Here is a 27,961-nt window from a genome sequence, read left to right on the forward strand (position 1 = left end):
CCTCATACAGCTGGTTTGGAACAGTTAAATTGCCTAGCAACATCCAAGTGAGAGCCAATCAAAATAAACATCTGGTTAAATGGTCACACAGTCCTAATGGAGACTGTTACAGATGCGGCTGTATCAGTGATTGCGGAACCAGTCTTTAACAAAATTCACTCTGGCGGTCAGAACCCATGAGTTAGCATTGAAGAAACCTCTGAGGACACAGCAAATGTTGCAGCTTCAATTGAGTTGCCACCTTAAAAAGATGATGAATTTCGGCCTAGACACTGTGGGTGCACAAGGCAGGTCATAGAGCAGCACACACCGTCCATATACAAGGCAGAGCCAGAGGATCCAGATCTGGTGCAAAAATGCCCCAGGAGAAGCTATAGGAAAACGAACAGAGCTACATCCCAGGACTTGGACGGGGGAGGGGTGGGGGGGGGGGGGTGCAATGTAGTGATTGGAATGATGTCAGCCAAATGGATCTCCTAGAATGTGAGTTTCCCGATTGGGGCTGTTAATCTGGTCCAATCAGAAGCCCTGGCTGACAGCTATAAACAGTAGTTTTCAGGCATTCTGCTCACTTTAGGAGCTGGCTCTGTGCTAGCTGGGTCAGTGTTATGTACCATGCACATGTAAATAAAAGTTGACTTGGTGACAGGATAACCAACCTTCTTAGAGTGATGTGGGCATGAACAAGAGAGTACAAATTTAAAGTGATGTACAAGTATAGCAAATGCAATATGAGAATAGATTTTTTCACACTTAGTCACACAATAACATCATGTGAGAACATAAACTGTATCATTACAAATTTAAACTGTTTGCATAAGACTCTAACATATTCACAATAGATAAATTGACCTATTGCATGCAAAGTAATGAAACAATGCTTGTGAAAATCTGTAATACAAAAGAGATTCGAATTGGAGAAGTGTAGAGACTTTGAAGGATTCTAGGCCTAGGGAGGTTACACAGAGTGAGGGGTTTCTAAAACAAACAAGGAGAATCTTATAGTTGAGATTTTGCCAAGCCAGGAGCCAGTGCAGGTCAGCAAGTACCTGTGATCAGTGAGTGAGACTTGATGCGATTTAAGATATGAACAGCAGTACAGTTATATGTGTTGATACTTATCAAAACCATTGAACTTAGAATGAAATGGGATATAAACTTTGCAATTCCAAAACTCAGGGTTCATACCCAAAGGAGCATTACATTCAGAATGATAGATCGCAAAAAACAATAATAATGTAAAAATTTAAGTTGTTATAGTGTTCTGACACTGGGTAAACTCTCCTGCTTAGTTTAAAACCAGCTACACTGAAAAGATTTATCTCATGCAGTAATCTGTAAAAATTGAGTGACCAAGAAGTATTTAAGGTAAAAATTAACAATTTTATTTTTTAAAGTATAACTGAGAATAAACTAACCGCTATTTACAATTTCTTCCTCTAACCTATCTTTTACCTTCCCTTCTATAATACTAGTCCAATAAAACTCCCAATTAAGATTTACAAAACAGCACTTCTTATCTCAAAATGAGACAGCTGTATGTTCTTGTTTTTGGATCTTCCTGTGTCTTCCTTTCTCCTTGTTAGGAATTTCTGCGTCACAGGTTACTAATCAAAAAATACCTTTTTAAGAGAATTATTTTTCAGGCAGTCTGTTTACATTCTGGGCTTGTCAGTTCTCCTTTCAACTGTTCAATTTCCCCCTGTCTTATACCCTAGAGCATGGGATTGTGTCATTGGCTTTTATAATTGTCAATCTCCTCAACTCAAACTTGATTGGAAATTGGTGTTTTTGTATTGGGGTATAATTTAAACTGATTGGCCAAATTCAATTTTGTTTTTGTCTCCAGGTAACGAACTACTCGAGTTGTTTAATCCAGTGTTACATATATTGTTGCCTTATTGAGAACACTTGGTGCTGTGTTCGGTAGTACTGCTGCTTTTAACTCTCTTAAAGGTACATCCACATCTTCATAACAATAACCTTAACAAACCATAGGGCTGCTCTCTTATTAGACAAACATGACTTTGGAGGCCACCACATCTCAGTTGAGTGGAGAGATTGGAAAGGAGAGATATTCATAATAAGAAAGTGGTGAAGGATCTATTGAGTAATTTTTTGTTAGTACATTATAGCATCTAGGGTATAATCAGATTTAAATTCTAGATTTGCTACACAAAGTGTTTAAAATGATACAGACAAGAGAAATCATAAACAATTAAACGATGGATGAATATGTTAAGATATGGATTATCCAAAATGGATACTTTGTATCAGCTTTCACTAGTGACAAGAACAATGTGGATATAAAATCAGGGAGCAGAACTGTGATATAATTAAAGAAATTAGCATACACAGAAAGGAGGCTCCAAGTAGTTTGGCAGGCTTAAAAGTAGATAAACGTCCAGGGCTAGACGAAGTAAATGAAAAGTTAGTGGTGTGGTAAAAGTGAGGTGGGTAGATTATAGGAGCAGATAGACGTGCTCCTCAGATGGGCTGATCAGTGACAAATGGAATTCAATCTATGTAAAGTGTTGCACTCAAGCAGACAGACAAGGCAAGGGAATACATGATGAACAGTAGGACCCTGGGAAGCACCAAAGATCAGAGGAATCTTGGTGTGCTTGTCCACTGGTCCTTTAAAGTATTAGGGCAGATAGATAAAATGGTTAAGACATATAGGATTCTTAACTCTATTCGACAATGCATGGAGTTTAAGAGCAGCAGGTTATGTTGGAACTGTATAAAACAACAGTTAGGCCACAGCAAGAGTATTCTGTGCAGTTCTGGAACCCACATTATAGGAGGGATGTATTGTATCAGAGGAGTGCAGAGGAGATTTATCTGGGCTGGTGAGTTTTAGTTATGAAGAGAGTTTGGATGGACTGTGATTGTTTTTCTTGGGGCAGAGGAGACTGAGGAGGGGGTATGAGGAACATGATTGAGGTGTACAAAGTTATGAGGGGCATAGACATGGTAGACATGAAGGAACTTTTCTCTTTGTTGGACAGATGAATGTCTGGGAGCATAGATTTAAGGTAAAGAGCAAGCAGTTTAGAGGCGGTGTGAGGAAATATTTCCTCACCCATAGGCAGGATTTTCATTCTGAAGAAACATAAGTTGAGGTCATTTCCAGGTCCCAAACACACCTTGGGACAGAGTTAGGGAAGGCAAACAGGTCATTCCTCAATGAGCAAAATGCACATTGCCCTGAGGAGAAAGTACACTCCTTATGTCTACCATTTAACACACCCATACTCACAACACCTGTTTTATGGTCTGGGGAATGGTGCACATCCAACCTCTATGAGATGAGCAGAGTATGAGTAGGAAGGTTATAAACTAGACACCTGACCTATATTACATGCCACCGCACTAAAAATACACCTGGCAGATGCAAGTATCAAACCCAAGTTTCATTGGACCTCCCTAACAATTGACAGAGAGGTGGGGTGGCAGTCAATTATTGGTCTGAAGAATGGAATGCAAGTGGGACTATAGACAGGGGCCTCAGTCTAATCTGGGTTTCACTGTTGTTACTTCTATCTGGAGTCATGTAGAAGATTTGAGTGCAAGAATATATCATGAGAACCAGAGGCCTAAAACCCAGGGTTAGCTCTTGGGTTCTTGGGACCCTGGGGTCCTCCTGCAGGCCATACAGTGGAAGGGGAGGGAGATCCTCTTCCTGGAGAATGAAAGGCCACCCAACCAATAATGCAGAAGCAGAAATGAGATTCGAAAAAAAATTAAACCCAGTGTCGGAAAATAAATGATCTAATAAGCTTTAGCAAGGTGAGCCAATGGGCCCTTAAGTATTTTTCCTCTGACACCTTACCCTGGAGAGGAGCATCAGGTTGCATGCTTCTTTTGAACAAAAGAGGAGTTGCCATATTGTTACAACACGGGGTAAACCATCCTGCTTAATTTAAAATCAGCAACACAGAAAAAGTTTATCCCATACAGCAATCTGTAAAACTTCATGTGGACAAGAACTATTTGAAATAAAAATGAACAACTTTATTTCATAAAATATAATAGAGAACAATTAACTAACAACCATTTACAGTTCCTTCCTTTAATCTATCTTTTATCTTTCCTTCAATAATACTAGTCTGATAAAACTCCCATTTAAGAGTAGCAGAAAAATTCAAATTTAAAAACCAGCCAGTGGTCGAATCTTCTCTTTATCTTCGCCAGTAGATTTGCTCCCAAGGTCAGCATTCAGGTTTTTCTCCATGCAAACTCCTTCTCTAGACAGGTACCTCTCAGAGAATTCTGACTAACAGTCTACATTTGTTGGTTTGGGGGCAGTTCTCCTCCCAGCTGTTTAATTTTCCCCAGTCTTATACCCCAAAGCATCAGCTTTTAAGATCGTCAATATACTAAATTCAAACTTGATTGAAATTTGGTATTTTTCGGGGTATCATTTAAACTGATTAGCCTAATTTGAATCTGTTTTGTCATTTCCAGGCAACGAGCTACCGCAGTAACTGGAGCACATGTAACATGTGTCTTATTGAGAACACTTGATGCTGTCACTGCTAACATTTACTCACTCAAAAGTATAGTACACCCACACCTTCATAACAAAAAATGAACCATCATAATGAAAAGATAGCTTCATTTTTTTCTCTACTTTTTAAACACATTGCCCTAACATACAGCTATTACTTTCTTCCAATATGCCTGTATGTGTGTTTTTAATGGCATATATATAAAAAAATTAAATAAAGACAAATCTCATCTAAACTCCATCCATTAAATCCGTGATAACACAATTGTAATTACATTCTTCCGACCCGCAACATGTGTGATTTGTAAATTAAAAGTTTGTAACATAAGACTTCAATGAAATAGTCTCATATTCTTGTCTTTAAAGTGTTCTAAGAATGTAAGTGGATTGTGGTCACTGTACACAACTGTCTCCAATACATTGTTTGTTAGATACACATTAAAATGTTGTAAGGTCAGTACCAAACTCAATAGTTCTTTTTCGATCGTGGAATATTTCCTTTGGTGTATGTTGATCTTCTTTGAAACGTAACCAACTGGCAGTTCAATCCCATCCTCATCTTCCTGTAGGAGTACAGCTCCAACGCCAATGTCACTAACATCGATGGCAACTTCAAAAGGTTTTTGAATAATTTGGTGTTGCTAAAACTGGTTTGGTGGTTAATATTGATTTCAAATTGTCAAATGCCTCCTGGCAAGGTTCATTCTACCGAAACTTTGTGTTGTTCTTCAGCAAATCAGTTAACAGCGCCACTACATTGTTGAAGTTTGGAACAAACTTCCGATAGAATTCGTTGAGTCCTTAGAATTGAAGCACCTCTTCCTTCAAGGTTGGTCATGGAAATTCCTCAATGGCTTTCGTCTTTGCGTTCCGTGGATTCAACCTTCCATTACCAATGTTATGGTCCAAGAACATCACCTCTGCTTTCGCAAATTCCGTTTTATTTAAGTTTATCACTAGTTTTGCTTCTTGTAGTCATTCAAAGAGCTTTGCCAACTGTACCATGCGATCTTTTCAGGAGTTACTAAAGATCACTACATTGTCCAAATAGACTGCACAGTTTGTTAACCCAGCCATAACTCTGTTCATCAGTCTTTGGAATGTGGCAGGTGCGTTCTTCATTCCAAAGGGCATCACTTTAAACTGATACAGCTCATTTGGGGTTACAAACGCGGAAATTTCTTTTGCTGACTCTGATAAAGGCACCTGCCAGTAACCACGCATTAAGTCCAACTTGGTGATGTAACTCTCTTGTCCAACTTTGTCAATATAGTCCTCCAATCTAGGAATTGGATATGAGTCTGATTTTGTAATGGTGTTGATCTTCTGATGATCCACGCAGAATCGTTGAGTCCCATCCAGTTTGGGAACTAAGACAATTGGTGAACTCCACTCGCTCTAGCTTGGTTCGATGATGTCCTCATCAAGCATGGCCTCCACCTCCTTCTGGACCTGTCTGGCTTTGAAAGGATTAAGCTGATCATGATGTTGTTTTATCAGAGCAGTATTTCCTGTGTTCCATGTACAATAGCATTAGTCCTCCCCATCTGATTCTTACATATGTCCTTGTATTGCAGTAACAAATCTTTAAACTGCGTTCTATGTTCCTGAGACAGATAGCTTACTAACCTATCCCACTCCTCAAGGATTTCTTCATTTTGAAAATCTAATTTGAGGCACCCTAAAATCCAAATTTGATTCCTGGATTTGATTCTTCACTCTGCAGAGCACTAACTAACACCTGTTTCTCCAGTTCTTTCTCTCTAATATAATATGGTTTCAACATGTTCACTTGACATACTCAATGCCTTTTTTCTATCTGGCATCTTTACTAAATAGTTCACCTGACTCAACTTCTTTTCAATTTGATAGGGACCACTAAACCTGGCTTTGAAGGAATGTCTTATCACTAGTAACAGTACTAAGATGTCATCCCTCAGGAAAACATGAGTCTCAGAGCTTTTATCTGCCACCTATTTCATTCTATACTGTGCCCTCTTTAGGTGCTGTTTAGCTAACTCACCTACTCTATTTAATCTCTCCTTCACCTCCAATACATGATCTAAGTGTGAGATCTCCGACTTTGGTCCTGTCAATTTTTATTTAATTAATTTCAAAGGACCTCTCACTTCATGACCAAATATTAACTCAAAGGAAGTGAACTGAGTAGATTTGTTTGGGGCATCTCTAATGGCAAACAATACAAATGGGATACCTTTATCCCAATCACTCTGGTAATCCTTACAGTATGCTCTCAAATGGTCTTCAAGGACTGAGTTAAAAATCACACAACACCAGGTTATAGTCCAACAGATTTTTCGGAAGCACTAGATTTTGGAATGCTGCTCCTTCATCAGGTGGTTGTGGAGAATAATGTTGTAAGACTCAGAATTTATAGCAAAAGACCTGGATTGTTTGTTAAATCTCTCATTTTTTAGAATGACCATGTTGGTTTCAGTTATTTCATATGTAAATCACAAAACTTTCTTTAAAAGTTACCTTCTCAAGTGAACTTTAACAATTAGTGTCATGTTGGCCCAAATAATGTATTGAAGGTGTGAGCCTCCCTATGTGAGGCTGTCTGTGCCACAATGGTCAGACTGATTCTAATCTCAAAAACGATTTACAGAATCTTACATGGATTCATCCAGTTTTTAAGCAAAGTAAAATCTAATTCTGCAAGTTCAAATTCACCCCACAAACTTATATGTGTAGGTGTACATATGTGTTGGGGGGAGTGGTTATGAGGGTCTGTGAGAGGGTGTGTGTGTGAGTGTGAGTGTAAAGGGCTTTAAGTCTGTGAGAGGTTGTGTGCGCGTATGAGAGAAGGTCTGCGTAAGTGTGTGTGTGTCTGTGTGTGTGTATAGTACAATGGGGTCACCTGTAGTGTGACATGAACCCAAGGTCCCAGTTGAGGCCATCCCCCATGGGTACCGAACTTTGCTATCAACTTCTGCCTGGACACGTTTTGTTGTTGTCAGTACCGAAGTCCACCTTGAAGGACAGTCACCCGAAGGTCCAAGGTCGATTGTTCCTGACTGCTGAAGTGCTGTCCGACTGATGGGAATGCTCCTGTCTTTTGATTGTTTTGCTATGTCCGTTCATCTGTTGCTGTAGCCTCTGTTTGGTCTCACCAATGTACCTTGCCTCAGGGCATCCTTGCCTGCAGCATATGAGATAGACAACATTGGCTAAGTCGCATGAGTACCTGACACGTACATGGTGGGAGGTATCCCCATGTGTAATGACAGTACCCGTGTCGACATTCTGACACGTCTTGCAGGGCCTACCATGACAACATTGCGTGGTATTGTCCTGAAACCCAGGCAATTTGCTACGAACAATGATCTCTTTGAGGTTTGGTGGCTGTTTAAAGGTGAGAAGTGGAGGTGTGGGGAAGGTCTTGGTAAGGTGCTCATTCTCATTGACAATGTTTTGCAGGCTGCAAAGAACATGGCATAGTTTTTTTGGCTCCTGTGAAGTACTGGACAACAAAGGGTACCCTGTTGGTTGCAGCTCGTGTCTGTCTCCTGAGGAGGTCATAATGGTTTCTCGCTGTGGCACGTCGGGACTGGCGGTCGATGAGTTCAGCATCGTACCCCATTCTTATGAGGGCATCCCTGAGTACTTCCAAGTGCCCATCACGTTCCTCCTCATCTGAACAGATCCTGTGTATGCGTAGGGCTTGTCCAAAGGAGATGGCCGTTTTAATATGTTTCGGGTGGAAGCTAGAGAAGTGTAGCATCATGAGGTTATCTGTGGGTTTGTGGTTGAGTGAGGTACTGAGGTGCCCATCCTTAATGGAGATGCATGTGTCCAAGAATGAGACAGATAATAGAGAGTAGTCCAAGGTGAGTTTGATGGTGGGATGAAACTCATTGATATCACTGCGAAGTTGTTTCAGTGATTTTTTGCCATTGGTCCAGAGGACGAAATTGTCGTCAATATACCTGATGTATAGTGTTGGTTAGAGATCCTGTAAAGAGAAGAAGTCTTGTTCGAACTTGTGTACGATAATGTTGGCACATTGGGGTGCAAATTTGGTCCCCATAGCTGTTCCATGTGTCTTGATGAAGAACTGGTTCTCAAAGGTGAAGACATTGTGATTGAGGATAAAGCAGATAAGTCATAGAATGGTGCTCGGAGATTGGCAGTTGTTGGTGTTGAGTACTGAGGCTGTACTTTGTCCTCAACCGGGACCTTGGGTTCATGTCACACACACACACACACACACACACGGACACGGACACACGGACACACACACTGACACTCCTACACACACACACACACACTTGCAGTATGTGTGACTGTACACTCACACATACACTCCATACACACCCTTTCACCCACACTTATAACCACCCCCTCCCACCACACACACACACACACACACACACACACACACACATGCACATATAAGTTTGTGGGGTGAATTTGTACTTGCAGAATTACATTTTACTTTGCTCAAAAACTGCATGAATCCATGTAAGATTCTGTAAATCTGTTTTTTGGATTAGAATCAGTCTGACCATTGTGGGCACAGATAGCCTCACACCTTCAATACATTATTTGGACTGACATGGCACCAATTGTTAAAGTTCACTTGAGAATGTAACTTTTAAAAAAAGTTTTGCGATTTACATATGAAAGAACTGAAACCAAATGGTCATTCTAAAAGATGAGAGACTTACAAACAATCCAGATCTTTTTCAATATATAATTTCAATTACATCACACTGTAAACTTTTGCTATAAATTTTGCGTCTTATTCTCCTCAACCACCTGATGAAGCAGCAGCACTCCAAAAGCTAGTGCTTCCAAATAAACCTATTGGACTCTAACCTGGTATTGTGTGATTTTTAACTTTGTACACCCCAGTCCAACACCGGCTTCTCCAATTCAAGGTCTGATGCCACATTTCTAAAGGTCTCTGGGATTCAGGATGATATGCACTGGATTTAAAGTACTGTATACCTAAGCTATCCATAACCTCCTTAAACAGACTAGCAGTTAAATTTGACCCTTGATCCAACTGAATCTCTCTGGGTAGCCATACTGCATGAAGAAAGCTCCTAACTCCTCTACCACCTTTTTTGCCGTGATGCTCCATAATGGAATTACCTCCAGAAATTTGGTAGACACATCCATTATGGTTAACAAGCACTGGTTCCCACGTTTAGTTCTCGGTAGGGGACCTACACAATCAATTATAACCCACATGAAAGGTTCTTCTAATGCAGGAATTGGCTACAAAGGTGCTGGTTTTATTACCGCCTGTGGCTTACCTATTATTTGGCATGCATGACACATATGGCAAAAGTTAACCACATCCTTGTGCATTTCAGGCAAATAAAAATGTTTTTGTACCTTAGCCTGAGTCTTTCGTACCTCTAGGTGACCTCCTACAGGTAGCTCATGTGCTACCTGTCTGTATGCTACCAGCAACACAATCTGCTGCACCTTGGCCATTTCTCCCCTGCACTAACCTGCCGTGATCTCCATTTCTGCGTTAGGATTTTATAACCCACCAGAATATTCTCTGCCTCCTTTTCAGAGTACGCATCCTCATATATCTCTTTTATTGTCTTATCTTGCTCTTGCAAGTCTCTGAGCCTTTCAGGATGAAACACTTCTGTCTGACTCTGCCTGTTCAGGTTTTTCCTGCACCACTATGTCAAACAGGTTATCCGCTAATTGAACCTCAGTTTCTTCATCTTTCTCTTTACTTTTTGCTTCGTGCTGTGACTTAAGATAGTGGGATCTGGTTACCACACAGTCTGGGAAAAGACCAGAATATTTCTGTTTTAACTCCTCAGTTTCTTGGTCTTCCTTGGGCTTCTCCACAACATGGGGTGTCATTTCCACCTTGGATCCTGCCAAATTATTCCCAACAACAACCTGAATTCCTGGAACTGACACTCTGTCAATCATTCCCACTGTAGCTTCCCCAGTCTTAAGTTGGCACTCCAACCTGATGTTACAGAAGGGAACGCTAAATTTCTGCCCATCTATCCCACATATTATCACACTCTTGGGTAACAGATCAGAAAGAGGGCACATTTGCTCATCCCTTACTATCAGCAACTGGTTAGATCCTGTATCCCTCAAAATTATAACCTCTTGTCCTTCTACCCTGTTCTTTCTGAATAAACATTACCCACAAAGGCGAATTCTTTGTAGAGATCAGGTACTAACTCCATACCCAGCCCCTTGCCTAGGCTGTGCGCTCCCCTGCAGCTCCTCAGCTGTTCTTGGGGTTACCTTTACTACCTTCACTAATGCCACTCACTTAGCTTCTTTTGCCACATCTTTTCCCACGGCGCCTTTCTTTAAGGACCCGTGGCAGTGAAAACACCTTTTCCTTGTGTCCTTCTGAAACTACCAACACTGTAATTTTCTGTGGCCAGCTCCATACAGTGAAGACACCTGAGGCCTTTCACCTCCTGTCCACCCTCTTGTGCTTCTTTAACATGTGGTAAATTCTTACCAGTACTCTCTACTCTTGGTTTCGTAGAGTAGGATCTCTCCTTCTCCCAGCTTTTCTATCTTCACAGGATGAAGTTCTGGCCGGAAGCTTGTCTTATGCACCAATCTGCTAATTCTGCTACTCTTGTCACTTCCTGAACTTTCTGTTCCTCCACGTGAATTCTTACCATCTCTGGAAGTGAGTTTTTAAACTCCTCCAGCAAAATAATCTGTCTTAGAGCCTCAAAATTCTTATCTATTTTCAAAGCACGTATCCATCGATTAGAATGACTATGTTTAATTCTTTCCAACTCAACATTAGTCTGACCTGGTTCCTTCTTTGTGTTTCTAAACTGCTGTCTATATGCTTCTGGTACCAATTCATAAGCACTTAAAATAGCCTGTTTAACCTCTTCATAATCCATTGACACCTCATCGGACAGTGCGGCAAATACCTCATTAGTTTAGTCTGAACTAGCATTACCCATAAATCCTCAGACCACTCCATCTGCCTAGCCAATTTTTCAAATGAAATTAATAAGGCTTCAACATCTTTCTCATCAAAATCTAGCAGAATCTTGGCATATTTGTATATATCACTATTTTCCCTTTTAATCTCCATCTGTTTATTTGACTTTGCTGACTAAGTCGCAACTTCTCAAGTTCAAATTCTCTCTTTTTGCTCTGCTAAGAACTTTCTTTCTCCCTTTTCTCTCTCTCTCTTTGCTCAACTAAGAACCTTTTCTCTCTCTCTTTTTCCTCTCTCTCCCTTTGCTCATTTTCTAACTCAATTTTCCTTAATTGTAATTTAAGTTTTTCTACCTCTACTGCACCTGTCTGTTTCACTGACACACCTAAGTATTTGACTAACTCCCTTACAATTTCATCTTTACTTTTGTCCTTGGTTATACTCAAATCTAACATATTTGTTAAAACTAGAAGTATGGCCTTTTTCTTTTCTTCTAAACTTTCTTGGCAAATTTGAGAAACATCTTTAAATTCCAGAACCTCTTTAGCAATTTTAAGAGCCAAAATTCCAGAACCTCTTTAGCAATTTTAAGAGCCATTTCTCTCACTTTTAATTTAATCAACCACAAGTCACTGAACATAAAGAAATTGCCTCCCCTATATTTTATTTAAAGATCTAGGACACTAACCTGCAAGTGTTTAAATCTGCTGGGAAATTTCATACCCCCAGATCTATTCAAATCTATCTAAACCAGTTCAAATCATGGACCCAAGCCCCGAAACTGTTATGACACAGGGTAAACCCTCCTGCTTAATTAAAAGCCAGCAACACAGAAAAGATTTATCCCATGCAGTAATCTGTAAAAATTAAAGTGGCCAAGGACTATTTAAAGTAAAAATTAACAACTTTATTTCTTAAAGTATATCAGAGAATAATCAACTCACAACTATTTACAACTCCTTCCTCTAACCTATCTTTGACTTTCCCTTCTATAATACTAGTCCGATTAAACTCCCAATTAAGGTTTACAGAAAAACTCAAATTTTAAAACCAACCAGTGGTCGAATCTTCTCTTTATCTTTGTCCATAGATTGGCTACCCAGGTCAGTGTTGAGGCTTTTCTCTGTGCAAACTCCTTCTCTAGACAGGTACCTCTCAGAGTTCTGACTAGCAGTCTACAGCTGTTGGCCTGGTGACAGTTCTCCTCCCAGCTGTTCAATTTTCCTGGTCTTATACCCCAAAGCATCAGATTATGTCATTGCCTTTTAAAATTGTCGATATACTCAATTCAAACTTGGTTGTAATTTAGTATTTTTCATGGTATCATTTAAACTGATTGGCCTAATTTGAATCTGTTTTGGCATTTCCAGGCAGCCAACTACCCCAGTAGCTGGAGCACATGTTGCATTGTGTCTTATTGAGAACACTTGGTGCTATCACTGCTAGCTTTTACTCTCTTAAAGGTATACTACACCCACACCTTTATAAAAATATCTTATTTGCTTACTTCTCAGAACCTTGGCTCAGAACCTTGGTAGTTTTGAATTGACATTGAGTCATATTCAGCTTCTAATGAAAAAGAACAGCTGATAGTGTCCAAATGGACCAGCTGTGCCTTTTCTCTTTTTGTCCTTGAAGAAACAGGCCCATTATGCCTGGAAGAAGGTCAAATACTGTTGGATCCCAATCTTAACCTGATTGCACCCCGGTGAAATTCAGGCCATAAGAGGTCAGCAATGACCTCGGCACCATGGACATTCATGGTGGACGGCATACCAAGCAATGAGTTGCAATGAGAAGCTTAAGTACTGCAGAGGCTTCTGCTCACTAAGTTTAACTTTCATGGTCACAACATGTCTCCCACAGATACAATAGTGATTCATAATTAACTAATTAGGTATTAATAACAAATATTGCCCTAACCACCACTAGGTTAAGAGCCATAGCAGTCAAGCACAAAAGAAGCACTGTCATATCACTACAATTACATGATCCTTCAGTGCAGATACAATCACCTTTGTTGGTCATTATGTGCAGGCAGTGGGTGAGGACCATATTGCAAATGCACAACAGGATGTGTCAGAGGCAGTTGCAGTTATAAGAGGGACACTTGGATGATGGAGGACAGCCACATCCTTGTTCAAATTGGGCACCAATGCACGGTCCATTGGAAAGAAGGCTGTATCTAGATCAACAGCAGCAGCAGATGTGCTGGCATACGTCAGAATTCCCTTGGGAAGTGTGGGGTCATGAACAAAAAAATTAAGGAGTTTATTCACTTCATTTGTGCCACCATGGCTCAAGTTTTGAGCACATGAGCTCTTCCAGTGACAGAGTGCTCAAGATCACAGAAGGCCATGACGCAGTTCTTGGAATCCATGCACTTTTTAAAAAATTCATTTGTGGAATATGGGCATCACTGACTAACCAGCAGTTATTGCCTATCCCTAGTTGCCCTTGAGAAGGTGGTGGTGAGCTGCCTTCTTGACCCGCTGCAGTTTACCTGCTGTGGGTTGACCCACAATATCATTAGGGAGGGAATTCTGGAATTTTGACCAAGTGACAGTGAAGGAACAGCAATATATTTCCAAGTCAGGACAGTGAATGGTTTGGAGGGGTACTTGAAGGTAGTAGTGTTCCCGTTTATCTGATACCCTTGTCCATTTAGATGGAAATGTTTGTAGGTTTGGAAGGTGCAGTCTCAGAATCTTTGGTGAATTTCTGCAGAACGTCTCATAGATAATACACACCACTGCTGTTGAGCATCGGTAGTGAAGGGATGGATGCTTGTGGAAGTGATACCAATCCAGCAGACTGCTTTTTCCAGGACAGTGTCAAGCTTCTTGAGTGTTGTTGGGGCTGCACTCATCCAAGCAAGTGGAGAGTATTCTACCACACTCCTGACTTGGGCCTTATAGATGGTTTTCTCAGGCTCTGGGGAGTCAGGGATGTGCTACCCACTGCAGTATTCCGAGCCTCTGACCTTGTCTTGTAGCCACTGTATTTATGTGGTAAATCCAGTTGAGTTTCTGGTCAATGATAATCACCAGGATATTGATTGTGGAGGATTTGGTGATGGTAATACCATTGAATGTCAAGGGGTGGTGGTTAGATTGTCTCTTATTAATGATGGTCACAGCCTGGCATTTATGTGATGCAAATGTCACTAACACTTGTAAACCCCAGCCTTGATACTGTCCAGATCTTGTTGCATTAAACATGGACTGTTTCAGTATCTGAGGAGTCACAAACGATGTTGAACACTGTGCAATCATCGTCAAACATCTCCACTTCTGACCTTCTGATGGAGACAAAGTCATTAATGAAACAGTTGAAGATGGTTTGGACTCGGACACTACCCTGAGGAACTCTTGAAGAGATGTCCTGGAGATGAGATGACTGACCTCCTACAACCATGACCATCTTTCTATGTGTCTAAACGCCGGAGAGTTCGCCCCCAATACTTATTGATTCCAGTTTTGCTTGGGCTCCTTAATGCCACACTTGATTGAATGCAGCCTTGATGTCAAGGGTTGTCACTCTCACCTCACCTCTGTCCATGTTTGAACCAATGCTGTAATGAGGTCAGGAGCTGAGTGGCCCCGGCAGAACCCAAACTGGGTATCACTGAGCAAATTATTGCTGAGCAGGTGTTGCTTGATAGCACTGCTGATGACAATGTTCCAACATTTTGCTGATGATTGAGAGTTGATGGATGGGGCAATAATTTGACGGGTTGGATTTGTCCTACTTTTTATGTACAGGGCATACTTGGGCAATTTTCCACGTTGTCAGGTAGATACCAGTGTTGAAACTGTACTGCGTGGCTAGGGGAGTGGCAAGTCTTCAGTACTGTTGCCAGAATATTGTCAAGGCCCGTAGCCTTTGCAGTATCCAGTGTATCCAACCACTTCTTGATGTCATGTGGAGTGAATTGAATTGGCTGAAGACTGGTATCTGGGGACCACTGGAGTAGGCTGAAATGGATCATCCACTTGGCACTTCTGGCTGAAAGCTACAGCCTTGCCTTTTGCACTGATGTGCTGGATTCTTGCGTTATTGAGAATGGAGATATTTGAATGATTAGATTAGATTCCCTACAGTGTGGAAACAGGCCCTTTGGCCGAATCAGTCCACACCGATCCTCTGAAGGACAACCCACCCAGACCCATTTCACTCTGACTAATGCACCTAACACTATGGGCAATTTGGCATTGCCAATTTACCTGACCTGCACATCTTTGGACTGTGGGAGGAAACCAGAGCACCCGGAGGAAACCCACGCAGACATGGAGAGAATGTGCAAACTCCTCACAGACAGTCACCCGAGGCTGGAATTGAACCTGGGACCCTGGTGCTGTGAGGCAGCAGTGCTAACCACTAAGCCACTGTGCCCCCTCCTCTTCCAAAATGTTCAATCATCCACCACCAATCACGATTGGATGTGGCAGGACTGCATGGTTTAGTTGTGATCTGTTGGTCATGAGATTGCTTAGCTCTGTCTATCACTTGCTGCTTATGCTATTTGACATAAAAGTGGTCCCGTTTGGTAGCTTCACCATATTGACACCTCATTGTCAGGTATGCCTGGTGCTGTTCCTGGCTTGCCCTCCTGCATTCTCCATTCAACTAGGGTTGATCCTCTGGCTTGATGGTAATGGTTAAGTGGGGGATATGCCAGTTCATGAGATTACAGATTATGTTGGAGTACAGTTCTGCTGTTGATGGCCCCATAACACCTCATGGATGCCCAGTCTTGAGTTGCTAAATCTGTTTGAAATCTGTCCCGTTGGGCACGGTGGTAGTGCCACACATCACGATGTAGATTATTCTCAATGTGAAGGCAGGACTTCGTCTCCACAAGGGCTTCTTGGTGGTCGCTCTTACAATATTATCATGGACAGGTGCATCTGCAGCTGGCATACTGGTAAGATTGAGGTCAAGAATGTTTTTCCCTCTTGTTGTTCCCTCACCATCTGCCACAGACCCAGTCTAGCGTCTATGACATTTAGGACCCGACCAGCTCGATCAGAGTACTGTTGCCAAGCCACTCTTGGTGGTGGACATTGAAATCTCCCACCCAGAGTACAATTTTCTGCCTTTGCCAACCTCAGTGCTTCCTCTAAGTGTTGTTCCACATGGAAGAGTGCCAATTCATCAGCTGAGGGAGGAGGGTGTATGGTAATCAGCAGGAGCTTTCCTGGCCCGTGTTTAACCTGAAGCCATGAAACTTCATGGGGTCTGGAGTCAATGTTGAGGAATCCCACAGCAACTCCGACTATATACTACTGTGCCACCACCTCAACTGGATCTGTCCCGCAGGTAGGATAGGATGTATCCAAAAATGGTGTTAGTAGTGTCTGGGACATTGTCTGTCATGTATGATTCCGTGAGTATGACTATGTCAGGCTCTTTCTTGACTAGTCTGTGAGACAGCTCTCTCAATTTTGGCACAAGGTCCCAGATGTTAGTAAGGAGGATTTTTCAGGGTCAATAGCGCTGTTTCTGTCCATTCCAGTGCCAAGACCGATACCAGGTGATCTGCCCAGTTTCGTTTCTTTGAGACTTCGTCATGATTGGTACAACTTGCTAGGCTACTTCAGAGGTCAGTTGAGAGTCAATGACATTTCTGTGGGTCTGGAGTAACATAGAGGCCAGATCAGGTGAGGAGGGCAGATTTCCTTCTGTGAAGGACATTAATGAACCAGATGGGTTTTTTTCTCCAGCAATCGACAATGATTTCATGGTCATCGGTAGATTCTTAATTCCAGATTCATTTTACTGAATTCAGTCTCCACCATCTGTTGTGGCAGGATTCAAACCCAGATCTCCAGGACATTAGCTAAGTTTCTGGATTAATAGTCCAGCAATAATACCACCAGGCCATTGCCTTCCCAACTGTGCATTGATGGCCAAGAATGCATGCCAAACTTTGAAGCTGGACCAGTCAGTGTCGCTAATGGCTTGGGGATGTCTGAAGGGGATATCAGTTGCAATACATCTGGTATAGAACTGCAGGTGCTGGAAATCTGAAACAAAAACAGAAAATGCTCAAGAAACTCAGCAGATCTGGCAGCATCTGTAAAAAGAGAAACAGAGTTAATATCCAGTGACTGAAGTTGACTCAAAACACTAATTTCTCTCTCTACAGATACTGCCAGATCTGCTGAGTTTTTGCAGCACTTTATGTTTTTCATTCCAGCTGGTGTTCCCTCCAGTTATCCAAATCCCCAGACAAGAGCTGACGATGTCACAGAGAAGAATGAGGAAGCCTGCTCTCATTGTCATCATCAACCTCCTTACCCCCACTGATGGAGGGAGCTTGTGTGAAGCAGAATTTGAAGAAAGAGTCTGTCCCTACAGTGATTCAGATGTAACAGCCTCAGGAGATGCGCTCAATGACACCTTCACAACACAGACAACCATATTACAATCACAGCTGCCGGCAGGCCAGCCATGACCAACTTTTCTCTACTTCATCTGAGCTCAGGGGGTAGCATTGTGTAGAAGTGTCTGAGTATGCAGGCATTACATCACAGAGCGCATTGAGGGGATACTGATGTGTCTTCTTCCTGTAATTGCACCATAAGCTAGATATGTGAGCCTCCTTTTCTAAATAGTGAGACAAACAAAGATGTATAAAGTTGTGAAAGAAATCGATGGTTCATCCATGTGACAGTAAAACCTCTGATCAGATGTGCATCCTGTGGCAGTAAGTTTTTAGTTTTGCAAGCTGCATCTTCAATAGACGTTTTAGCACTGACAGATCAAACTGGGTTCTGTACAATCCCATTCACCTTGGGTTAGAAGTGTTCAGTTGAAACTTGATATTGATGAAATCTTTGAACCCTGCGCCAAACCTGGTCATCTCCCTGAATAGTTGGAGCAGCTTTGATGTTCTGCATCTCCTCCTCCTCTTCATTCTTCACTTCTATTACCTGCTGCTTCACTTCCATTGATGAGTTGTATCCCTCCAGGGCCTCACCCTCAATATTCACACATCTCTGGAGGGCCACGTTGTGAAATGCTCAGCAGACCACCACAATGAAGGAGACCCTTGCAGGTGTGTATTGCAGTGTTTCATCTGACTAATCCTGACCCTGAATCGCATCTTCAGAAACTAGACGGCCTGCTCAAAGGTACTCCTAGAAACAGATAGCTCCAGTTGTATCACTTTCTCCGTATTTCTCATGGAGGAGTAAGTGCCCACCCCTTCAAATGCCTTATGATGCCACATGCTGGCAGTGGCAAGTCAGTTGTCTGGGTGGCAACTTGCCAGTTGGATGCCTTTGTGCTTGCTATCCTATTAAAGACAGAAAATTGGCTACTGTAACTGATCAGAGATGAGATCTGGAACATTGGCAATCTGTGAGAGACAGGCACAGCTGAGTGGGTTGTAATGAGCCATTCTCATAAAGATGGATATTTGATGAAAATATATCACGGCCAAAGTTGTTCAGACTCTTTTTTTGCACACTGCTCTGGCATTGATGCATGAACCCTTTAACTCTTGAGTTGAAGGCCCCCACACACAGCAGGAAAAATGCCAGCTGGGACACATAATTCCTCCTGCAATTGGTTGCCTGTCTCCAAACCTACCAGCACAAGAATGCAAAAAGTCAACTTTCATGTTCATCTCAACTAGGTAAAACAGCGTAAGTCACTTCCTGAGCTTGTACTATGGAAATTTTCACCCATGGCCGTTTGAGATAAATGAGTCTTTTGAATGTTGAGCTAATGAAGAAGACATAAACTCAGTGATGAAGAGGTATGATGTACAATTTGTCAAAGATTTGAAGGGGATCATTCAGTCACCAGCACCACTACAAGTGTTCTTTTTAAACTCATGGGATGTGGGCACCGCTGGCTAGGCCAGCATTTGTTGCTCATCCCTAATTGCCCAGAGGACAGTTGAGAGTCAACCACATTGCGGTGGGTCTGGAGTCATGTGTAATGATTGCCGTTTCCTTCCCTAAAGGATAGTAGTGAACTAAGTGGGGATTTTTTTCCTGACAGTTGTTTCGTGGTCATCATTAGACCTCTGTCAATTTCAAATTCCACCATGGCAGGAATTTAACCCAGGTCCACAGAACATTACCTGGGTTTCTGGATTAATAGTCTGGCAATAATACTACTATGCCATCACCACCCCTTAACACAGGCCTATTTGCATTGCCCAGTCACAATGAGTCTAAAAGAAGAGTCATATTAAAATCAAAATGTTAACTCTGTTTCTCTCTCTACTAAGCTCTGATGATATAAATATCATTAACATAATTAACTCAGTTTAAGACATTAGCTACCAGACTACTGGGTTTCTCCAATAAATTCTGTTTTTATTTCAGATATCCAGTATCCCTGCAATATTTTCTTTTTGTTTTCCAATTTAATGTCTGCAGCTCTCATATCCTACCAGAGTCCAACTGACCTCAAAAATCCATATTTTAATAATGAGACTGTATTTTAACTGTACTGCACCTTTTAATGTTACCTGAGGGTGAGGCCCTCAGGTAAATGGTCATTTAGAGGCAGATGTGGTATCTACTAAGCTCTGATGATTTAGAGAGCAATTGTTGCTGCTACTTTATGATTTTTGATCTGAAGAACCCTAACTGAAACGGTTCTTCTTTTTTGCATCGACAACAAATTACAAATGACACACATTTGTGGCAGTATGATAAATATGCAAAAAAAACTGTTCATCTCAAATGTCTTTCAGGTGTTTCTAGAGGAGTTGGGTTCATCCGTTTTGATAAACGAATAGAAGCAGAGGAAGCAATCAAGGGACTGAATGGGCAGAAACCTTCCGGTGCTACAGAACCAATAACTGTGAAATTTGCCAATAATCCCAGCCAGAAAACAAGCCAAGCACTACTCTCACAGTTGTATCAATCACCAAGCAGACGTTATCCTGGGCCCCTGCATCATCAGGCTCAGAGGTTCAGGTAATAACAAACATACATTTTAGTTGGCTTCTATTTTATACAGATTTATTTTAGGATAAAACTAACGTCTTAATTATATTAATGATATTTATATTAATTTTGGTCATTACTTCCAAATAAAATTTATTTTGTGTAAAATAAAAAACTGAAATGTTTATGATTTAAATTTGAACTTCTTACCAGCAAAATAGCATCCATTTAAGTAAAGTTTTATAATTTATTACATCCTATTTCATAATTCTCAAAGAAGTTTAATTAAGATATATATTTTGACCATTGGACTACATGCTTTGCTGTAGCAACAGCTAAAATGTCAGTGTGAAACTTGCAGATTTTCCATACAGCAACACTTTTTGTTTTCGGTTCTCAAGAGGAAGTCCTCTGGGACATACCTGTTCTAAGAATATAAAACAGGACGTGTTCATGACCCAACCCATCAAATTTGGAGACCTAACTCACTGATTGGGCTTACTGTCTTAATATTTTAAGGCAAGGATTCAGTATTGCAATTAAGTCATGATCAGATTTTCAGTTATACTGGTTTTTGGGTCAAGTAAGTGTGATATTTTCTTGGAATCAAGCTTCTCTCCTAAAGTTATATACACAGACTTCAAGCTTCCATTGGCCAAGATCTAGCATTTCAGTTATAGCAGTGCTCACTTGTGGGTCCAGCAGCCCAGTACAACAGAACCTGCACTGGATGTTCCTCCCTCCTGATTCTTACAGGGACTCATTACTTCATGATTCCAACTGCAAAGGCCATGGAGATTCAGACCAGGGAATGTGGCCTGGATCACCAAAGACTGCATTAGACTAAAAAGAGTTATAGAGTCATGTAGAATGGAAACAGACCCTTCAGTCCAACTCATCTATGCCAACCAAGTTTCCTGAATTAAGCTAATCCCACTTGCTTGCATTTGGTCCAAATCCCTCCATATCTTTCCTATTCATGAACCTATCCAAATGTCTTTTAAATGTAACCGTACCTGCATCTACCACTTCTTCTGGCAATTCATTCCACATATGCATCATCCTCTTTAAAAATGTTGACTCTCAGGAGTCTTTTAAATCTTTGTCCTTTCACATTAAAATTATGCCTCTAGTTTTGAGCCCCCCTGCACTAGGGAAACAACCTTTGATATTCACCTTATCTATGCTATTCATGATTTTATAAAATCTATCAAGACACCCTTTAACCTCCTATGTCCAATGAAAAAAGTCCCAGCCTATCCAGCCTCTCCTTAAAACTCAAACCCTCCAGTCCTGGCAACCAACGTTTAAATCTTTTCTTCACCCTCCCCAAATTAATAATGTCCCTCCTGTAGCACAGCAACCAGAATTGTATGCAGTATTTCGAAAGTGGCCTGACCAACGTCCTGTACAACCGCAATATGATGTCCCACCTCCTATACTCAATGGCCTGAGCAATGAAGGCAAGCATGCCAAACACCTTCTTTACCATCCTGTCTACTGTGATGCAACTTTCAATGAGCTATGTTCCTGAAGCTTTCAATCTCTTCCCAGGACCCTACCATTAACTGTGCAAGTCCTGCCCTTATCTGGCTTATCAAAATGCAACACCTCGCAATGATCTAAATTAAACTCTATCTGCCATTCCTCAGCCCATTGGCCCAATTGATCAAGATGCTTTTGTAATCTTAGATAACCTTCCTCATTGTCTAGTATACCACCAATTTTGGTCTCATCCCACAAATTACTGACCACGCTTGCTGTATTCTCATTCAAATTATTTAGAAAAATGACAAATTACAATGGACCCAGCTCTGATCCCTGCAGAACAGACCTCCAGTCCAAAAAAACCATACACCACCACCCTCTGTCTCTTGCCGTCAAGCCAATTTTGTATCCAATTGGCAAGTTCACCCTGAATCCCATGTGATCTAACCTTACTGGCCAGTCTACCATGCAAAAGCCGTCAAAAATTATTATTAAAGTCATGTAGACAATGTCAACCTCTCTGTCCTCATATCTTCTTGGTCGCATCCTCAAACAACTCAACCAAGTTTGTGAAACGTGATTTTCCATGCACAAAACCATGCTGACTATCCCGAATCAGTCCTTGCCTTTCCAAATGCATGTACGTCATGTCTCACAGAATCCCTTCCAACAGCTTATCCACTGCTGATGTCTATGGTTTCCTAGCTTTTCCTTTGCAGCCTTTCTTAAATAAAGGCACAGCATTAGTCACCCTCCAGTCTTCGGGCATATCGCCCATGGCTGTAGATGATACAAGTATCTCTGCAAGGGGCCCCGCGACTTCTTCCCTAGTTTCCCACAAAATCCTGTGATACATTTGATCAGGTCCAGGCAATTTAACCACCTTTATGCTTTTTAACAGCTCCAACACCTTCTCTTCTGTAATGTGGACTGATTTCAAGACATCAATATTTATTTCCCTGCGTTCCCTAGTTTCCATGTCTTTCTCCACAGTAAATACTGAAGTGAAGTTTTCGTTTAGTACTCCCGTTGCCTCTATTACAGAAAAAGCCAATTGTAACTGTTACCTTTATTTTCATCACCTATGTCAGCTTATCTTCATTCAACCCAATTTCAAAGGCTGTCAACAAACTTTGCAGATGCACTATTGAAAGTATTCAATCTGGATGCACCATGGTTTGGTACAGCAACTGCTCTGCGTAGGACTGTAAGAAACTATAAAGTTGTGAAGATAGCCCAGTCCATCACGCAAGGCAGCTAATATCATCAAAGAGCAGTCCCACCCCAGCTATAATCTCTTCCAACCTCTTCTGTCAGGCAGAAAATACAAAAGCTAAAACATATGTACCAACAGATTTAAGAACAGCTTCTTCCCCGCTGTTTTTAGACTTCTGAATGGACCTCTCAAATTTCAAATCTAATATTGATCTTGTTTTTTGTGCAACTTCTTTGTAGCTGTAACTTTGTATTCCTCGCTCTGTTCTATCACCCTATGATCTTCGTATGGTATGATCTGCCCGTACTGCATGCAAAACAAAACTTTTCGCAGTACCTAGGTACATGTGACAATAATAAATCAAATCAAACATCTCAGTTGCCCAGTCTTTGGACTTCCATTGCCCCAATACTTCAATCTAGCCACTCATCTGCTCATTAATTTTTTAACCTCCACGTCCACATTCAGAGCAAAATGTGTACGTGCTTCCATCCTTGTCAATGCCTCAGTATAGATCCCACAGCTGATCCCTGAAGTCCAATTTTTTTGGACTATCCATCACCTATCTGCTCGACTACGTCAGTCCTCATATGAACTGCCAAAACCACACACTAGTCTAACATATTCCTGGAGGATGAAAATAGGTCCTGGCTATGTTTCTGCACTATCCTTTAATTTTTAATCTTTAATTTCTCTCTCTCCCTTCCCCTTCTAGCAGGAAGTCTTTGGACTGCTTTGCATTTACAATAGGCTGATTCCTTTCTTTCTATGCCTTTACCCTCAATTCAGCTTCTCTCCAGTATCTCTCCTGAGCACTTCTTGCCCACCGTCAGTTTACTTTATCCATTAGAGTTGCCTGTTATTTCCCAAGCCCACTTTTCTGCAAATCTGTAAACATTCAACATTTTTAACCCCCATGCCAACTAGCATTATGAATGGTTCCTTCTCCTCAGTCAATGACCCCCATCCTTTCAAAATATGGATTATCACCCTTCCTCAAAAAAACCCTAAACTCTGTACCTTTCTAATTTATCAGTTCATCTCTCTTTGTTGCAAAGTTCTAATCACCTCCTAAATGTGTGCACGTTTCTCCTGCAACTCCAGGTTTGAAACTGACTAATTAGGTTTACACACCTGGCAGAGCACTAACATGGCTCCAGCTCAATTCACAAATGATATCATCTGTTATGGTGACCCTCCTTGTCATCCTCAAGCTTTTTATAACCTTTGGTACAACGTCCAATGCCTTGTCTCTTTTAGTCCAACACTGCGATATTGCTTTTTTTGTTTTCACGTGTAGTTACCTGATACAACCAGATAATCTTCAGCAGTGGCTTCCCCTATGAAATCCTGGCAGGATCTGTCCTTCAGCCCCTCCTCTGAGACATCACTGGGCTGAATCTTCGTTTAGAATAGAAGTATGGGGCTGGGACCATTTCTGTGTTCCAACCCTGGTCTGACTGAAGCCATTGTAAGAGGTGTGGGTTGCCAGAGGTACACTAAGGCAACTCCACCTTGAAGCACTCTCTAAAAAATTTAAATGTCATTTAAATAAATTTTGATCATAGATTGAAGGTCATATCTATGCAGGAAACCCAGCTACAGGATAACTAATGGCTACAGATAATGCCTACTGAAGACTGCAGCTCCAGTGGGGTTAAAATAGAAAGCCACCTGTATCCCCTAGGTCAGTCGCAAGCAAGCCACCTCTGGGCACTTGCTGGGCTTATTCCTTTGTGGGAGGACCCATTTGCTACTTCAGAGTTCCCATCAGGGTGCCCAAGCCTTTCACAATATGCATTCAATTATCAGAATGTCTACCCTTCGCTGCTGGCTCTGAATCAGCCAGTGCTGGCGAGCTCTGGAAGAAGCATCAAGATGTGGGAACATATCTGACTATTAAGCCCCAACACATAATTGACCAAAATTCTTCCCAGCCTGACCTTTAAAACAATCCCGGCAGATCTGGAAATATTATGTTTATCATCTGTAGACATAGGGTCAGGTTTGACATATATCCTGACAGTAGTTCTCTGTACAGTTTCCCTGCCTCAGGGTTTTCAAGCCATTTACCTGATTTCCAGTCATGGATATAATTTCTCCCAATTAGTAGCAAAATTGAAACCATTGATTTTTGGACGTACTACAAAATCAATTTCCCTATCAAGAATTACATTCATGTTCAATTATCTCAGACTGAACTAGACTAGGATTCTTGTTCAACCATAAACTGAGCTTCAGACTCCATATTCTCTACGTGACAAAGACTGTTGACTTCCTATTTATAAAATCATAGAGTCATATACATTAGAAACAGGCCCTTTGGACTACCATATCTCTGCCAACTAGCAAACACCAAACTACACAAATCCCATTAACCTGTACTTGGTTATATCATACTATATCCTGGCATTTTAAGTACTTATCCAGATGCTTTTAAAATGTTGCGAGAATATCTGCTTCCACCACTCTCTCAGGCAGTATATGTTCTATATATCTACCATCCTCTGGGTGAAAAAATTCTTCTCATAATCACCTCTAAACCACATATTCCTCACCTTTAAACATATGCCCTCAGGTCTTAGATACATCTGCCTTGATGAAGAGATTCTCACAATCCAGTCTGTCTATACCACTCATAATTTTAAGTACTTCAGAATCCTCCTCAGCCTCCTCTGCTCCAAGGAAAATAAACCCAGCCTATCCAGTCTCTCCTCATAAGGGAGACTTTTCATCCCAGGCAAAATACTGGTGAATCTTGCCTGTACCCTCTACAGTGTGATCACATCCTTCCAATAGTGTGGCAAGCATAACTGCACACAATATTCCATTTATGACCTAACCAATGTTTTATAAAGTTGTAACAAGACTTCCTTGCTCCTATATTCTACAGCCCAGCAAATGAGGATAAACATTCCATATGCCTTCTTCACCACTATGTCTACCCATGCTGACACCTCCAAGGAACTATGTAATTGTACACCAATGTTCCTTTGTTCCTCAATACTTGCTAGAGACCTTTCATTCATTTTGTGTATCCTTCCCTTATTGGACATCCGAAAATGCATCATCTTGCACTAAGCAGGATTATGCATCATCTTGCACTTACCATGGCTCTGCCCACTTTACCAGCTGATCAATATTAGTTGGTAGCCCGAGGTCATCTGCTCAGTGTCACCAATATCACCAATTTTTGTGTTATCTGCAAACTTACTAATTAAACCTTCTAATTAACCATTCACATCCAACATTAACCAAGAACAGGTTAATGGGATTTGTGTAGTTTGGTGTTTGCTAGTTGGCAGAGACATGGTAGTCCAAAGGACCTGTTTCTAATGTATATGTCTCTATGATTTTATAGATAGGAAATAATGTAAACAACAAACAGCAACAGTCCCATCACCAAATCCTATGTTACACTGATGGTCACTGGCTTCCAATTACAAAAACAACATTTCACCATCACACTTTGCCTTCTGTATGTAAGCCAATTTTCAATCAGTTTGCCAACCTGCCTTCGATCCTATGGGCTGCTATTTCCATGTGGGACTTTGTCAAAGGCCTTACTGAAGTCCATGTAAACCACATCAACTGCAGTTTCCATTGCACTATTGTATCTGTTCTCTTAACTTCCAACTATTGGGAAAGATGCAGAGAAAAAAGTTCATAGAAAAATTACAAGGGCACAAGAATTATCAGGTAGTTATAATTAGGCAGTTTAATTATCCTAAGAGAGTAAGGGAAGTTATAGTGTAAAGTGCAGCGAGGAATTCTGATCCATGTTCAGGAAAATTTTGTAGATCCAATGTTTCCAACCTGAAAAGGAGCTATTGCTCTGGTCTGAGAAATCAGATGGAGCAAATAAATCATGTGTTCGTAAGGGAACGTTTAAGGACAGTGATTACAGAATCACAAGGTTTAGGTTGCTTTTAAAAAAGGACAAGGAGCAGTCCAAAGTAAAAATAATTAAATGGGGGACGGAACGTTAGTGGGTTGGGAACAAATTTGACCTGGATTAAAGAATTGCGGATGACTGTAATGGAACAATGGGATGCCATTAAAGAGGATATATTTTGGGTTTTACAATAATAAAGGCAGAGGAGCTAAGACTTCAAAAGCCAAAAGCTGGTTACTGACAGTAAGTTTTACTGACAGTAAAAATAAGTTTTCCTTTTCCTGGTCAATTATATTCAGTACAAACAATTCTTATAAAGACAACAGCATGAATGGGGGTGGCACCACATATTTTAACATCTCACTCTGTACTGATGTCCATGAATTGCAGGTCAACTTGGACCACGTAACATTAAAGACTCACTCAAACAGAAATCCAAAAATGGAGTCATCTGCTATTACTTTATTGGAGACATTTAGAAGACAACCCAGCATAAGACTTAGACTATAAGGAATTAGGGCATGGTCGAGGTACATTCCCAGAAGGCTGAACAGTAGAGCTCTCTGGATAGCAAACGAAACAAAGTAAGATGTCACAAGAAAGTATGCATATTATAGTGGGGAAATAGATAATAAAAATGAGAACTGGACTGAATATGGGAACCTTAGAGGGAAGTGCTAAAAGTAAAAAGGAAACATGAGAAGCGAAGGCAAAATAGGAAAAGAGTCTGAGAGCTACCATAAAAGGAAATCCGAACATAAAAGGAAAACGGATGCTGATTCAGGATCAAAAGAAGGGAATTGGACATGAAGACAGAGATAGAAGTAATCCATGCTTTGCATCAATTTTTACCAAGGAGGAAGATGCTTTCCAAATTGTAATGGAAGAGGAGGTAATTGATACATTGATGGGCCAAAACTTGATAACAAAAGTGTATTAGGTAGATTGGCTGCATTTAAAAGTATCAGGACCGGATCAATGTATACCTGAATAAGGATAG

The 27,961-nt window shown here is 41.1% G+C and overlaps 1 protein-coding gene across 8 annotated transcripts in view; it reads left to right on the forward strand.

Annotated features, from left to right (window-relative positions):
- elavl4 (ELAV like neuron-specific RNA binding protein 4) overlaps positions 1-27,961 on the forward strand; it is a 117,267-nt gene that overhangs the window by 68,536 nt on the left and 20,770 nt on the right. For all 8 annotated transcript variants that reach the window (XM_072574264.1, XM_072574260.1, XM_072574265.1 and 5 more), the window contains one exon: positions 20,167-20,392. In XM_072574264.1, coding sequence (XP_072430365.1) covers positions 20,167-20,392 — 226 coding nt within the window. The remainder of the gene's footprint in view (positions 1-20,166; positions 20,393-27,961) is intronic.

The sequence above is a fragment of the Chiloscyllium punctatum genome, chromosome 7 (assembly GCF_047496795.1).
Source record: "Chiloscyllium punctatum isolate Juve2018m chromosome 7, sChiPun1.3, whole genome shotgun sequence".
Taxonomy (NCBI): Eukaryota; Metazoa; Chordata; class Chondrichthyes; order Orectolobiformes; family Hemiscylliidae; genus Chiloscyllium; species Chiloscyllium punctatum.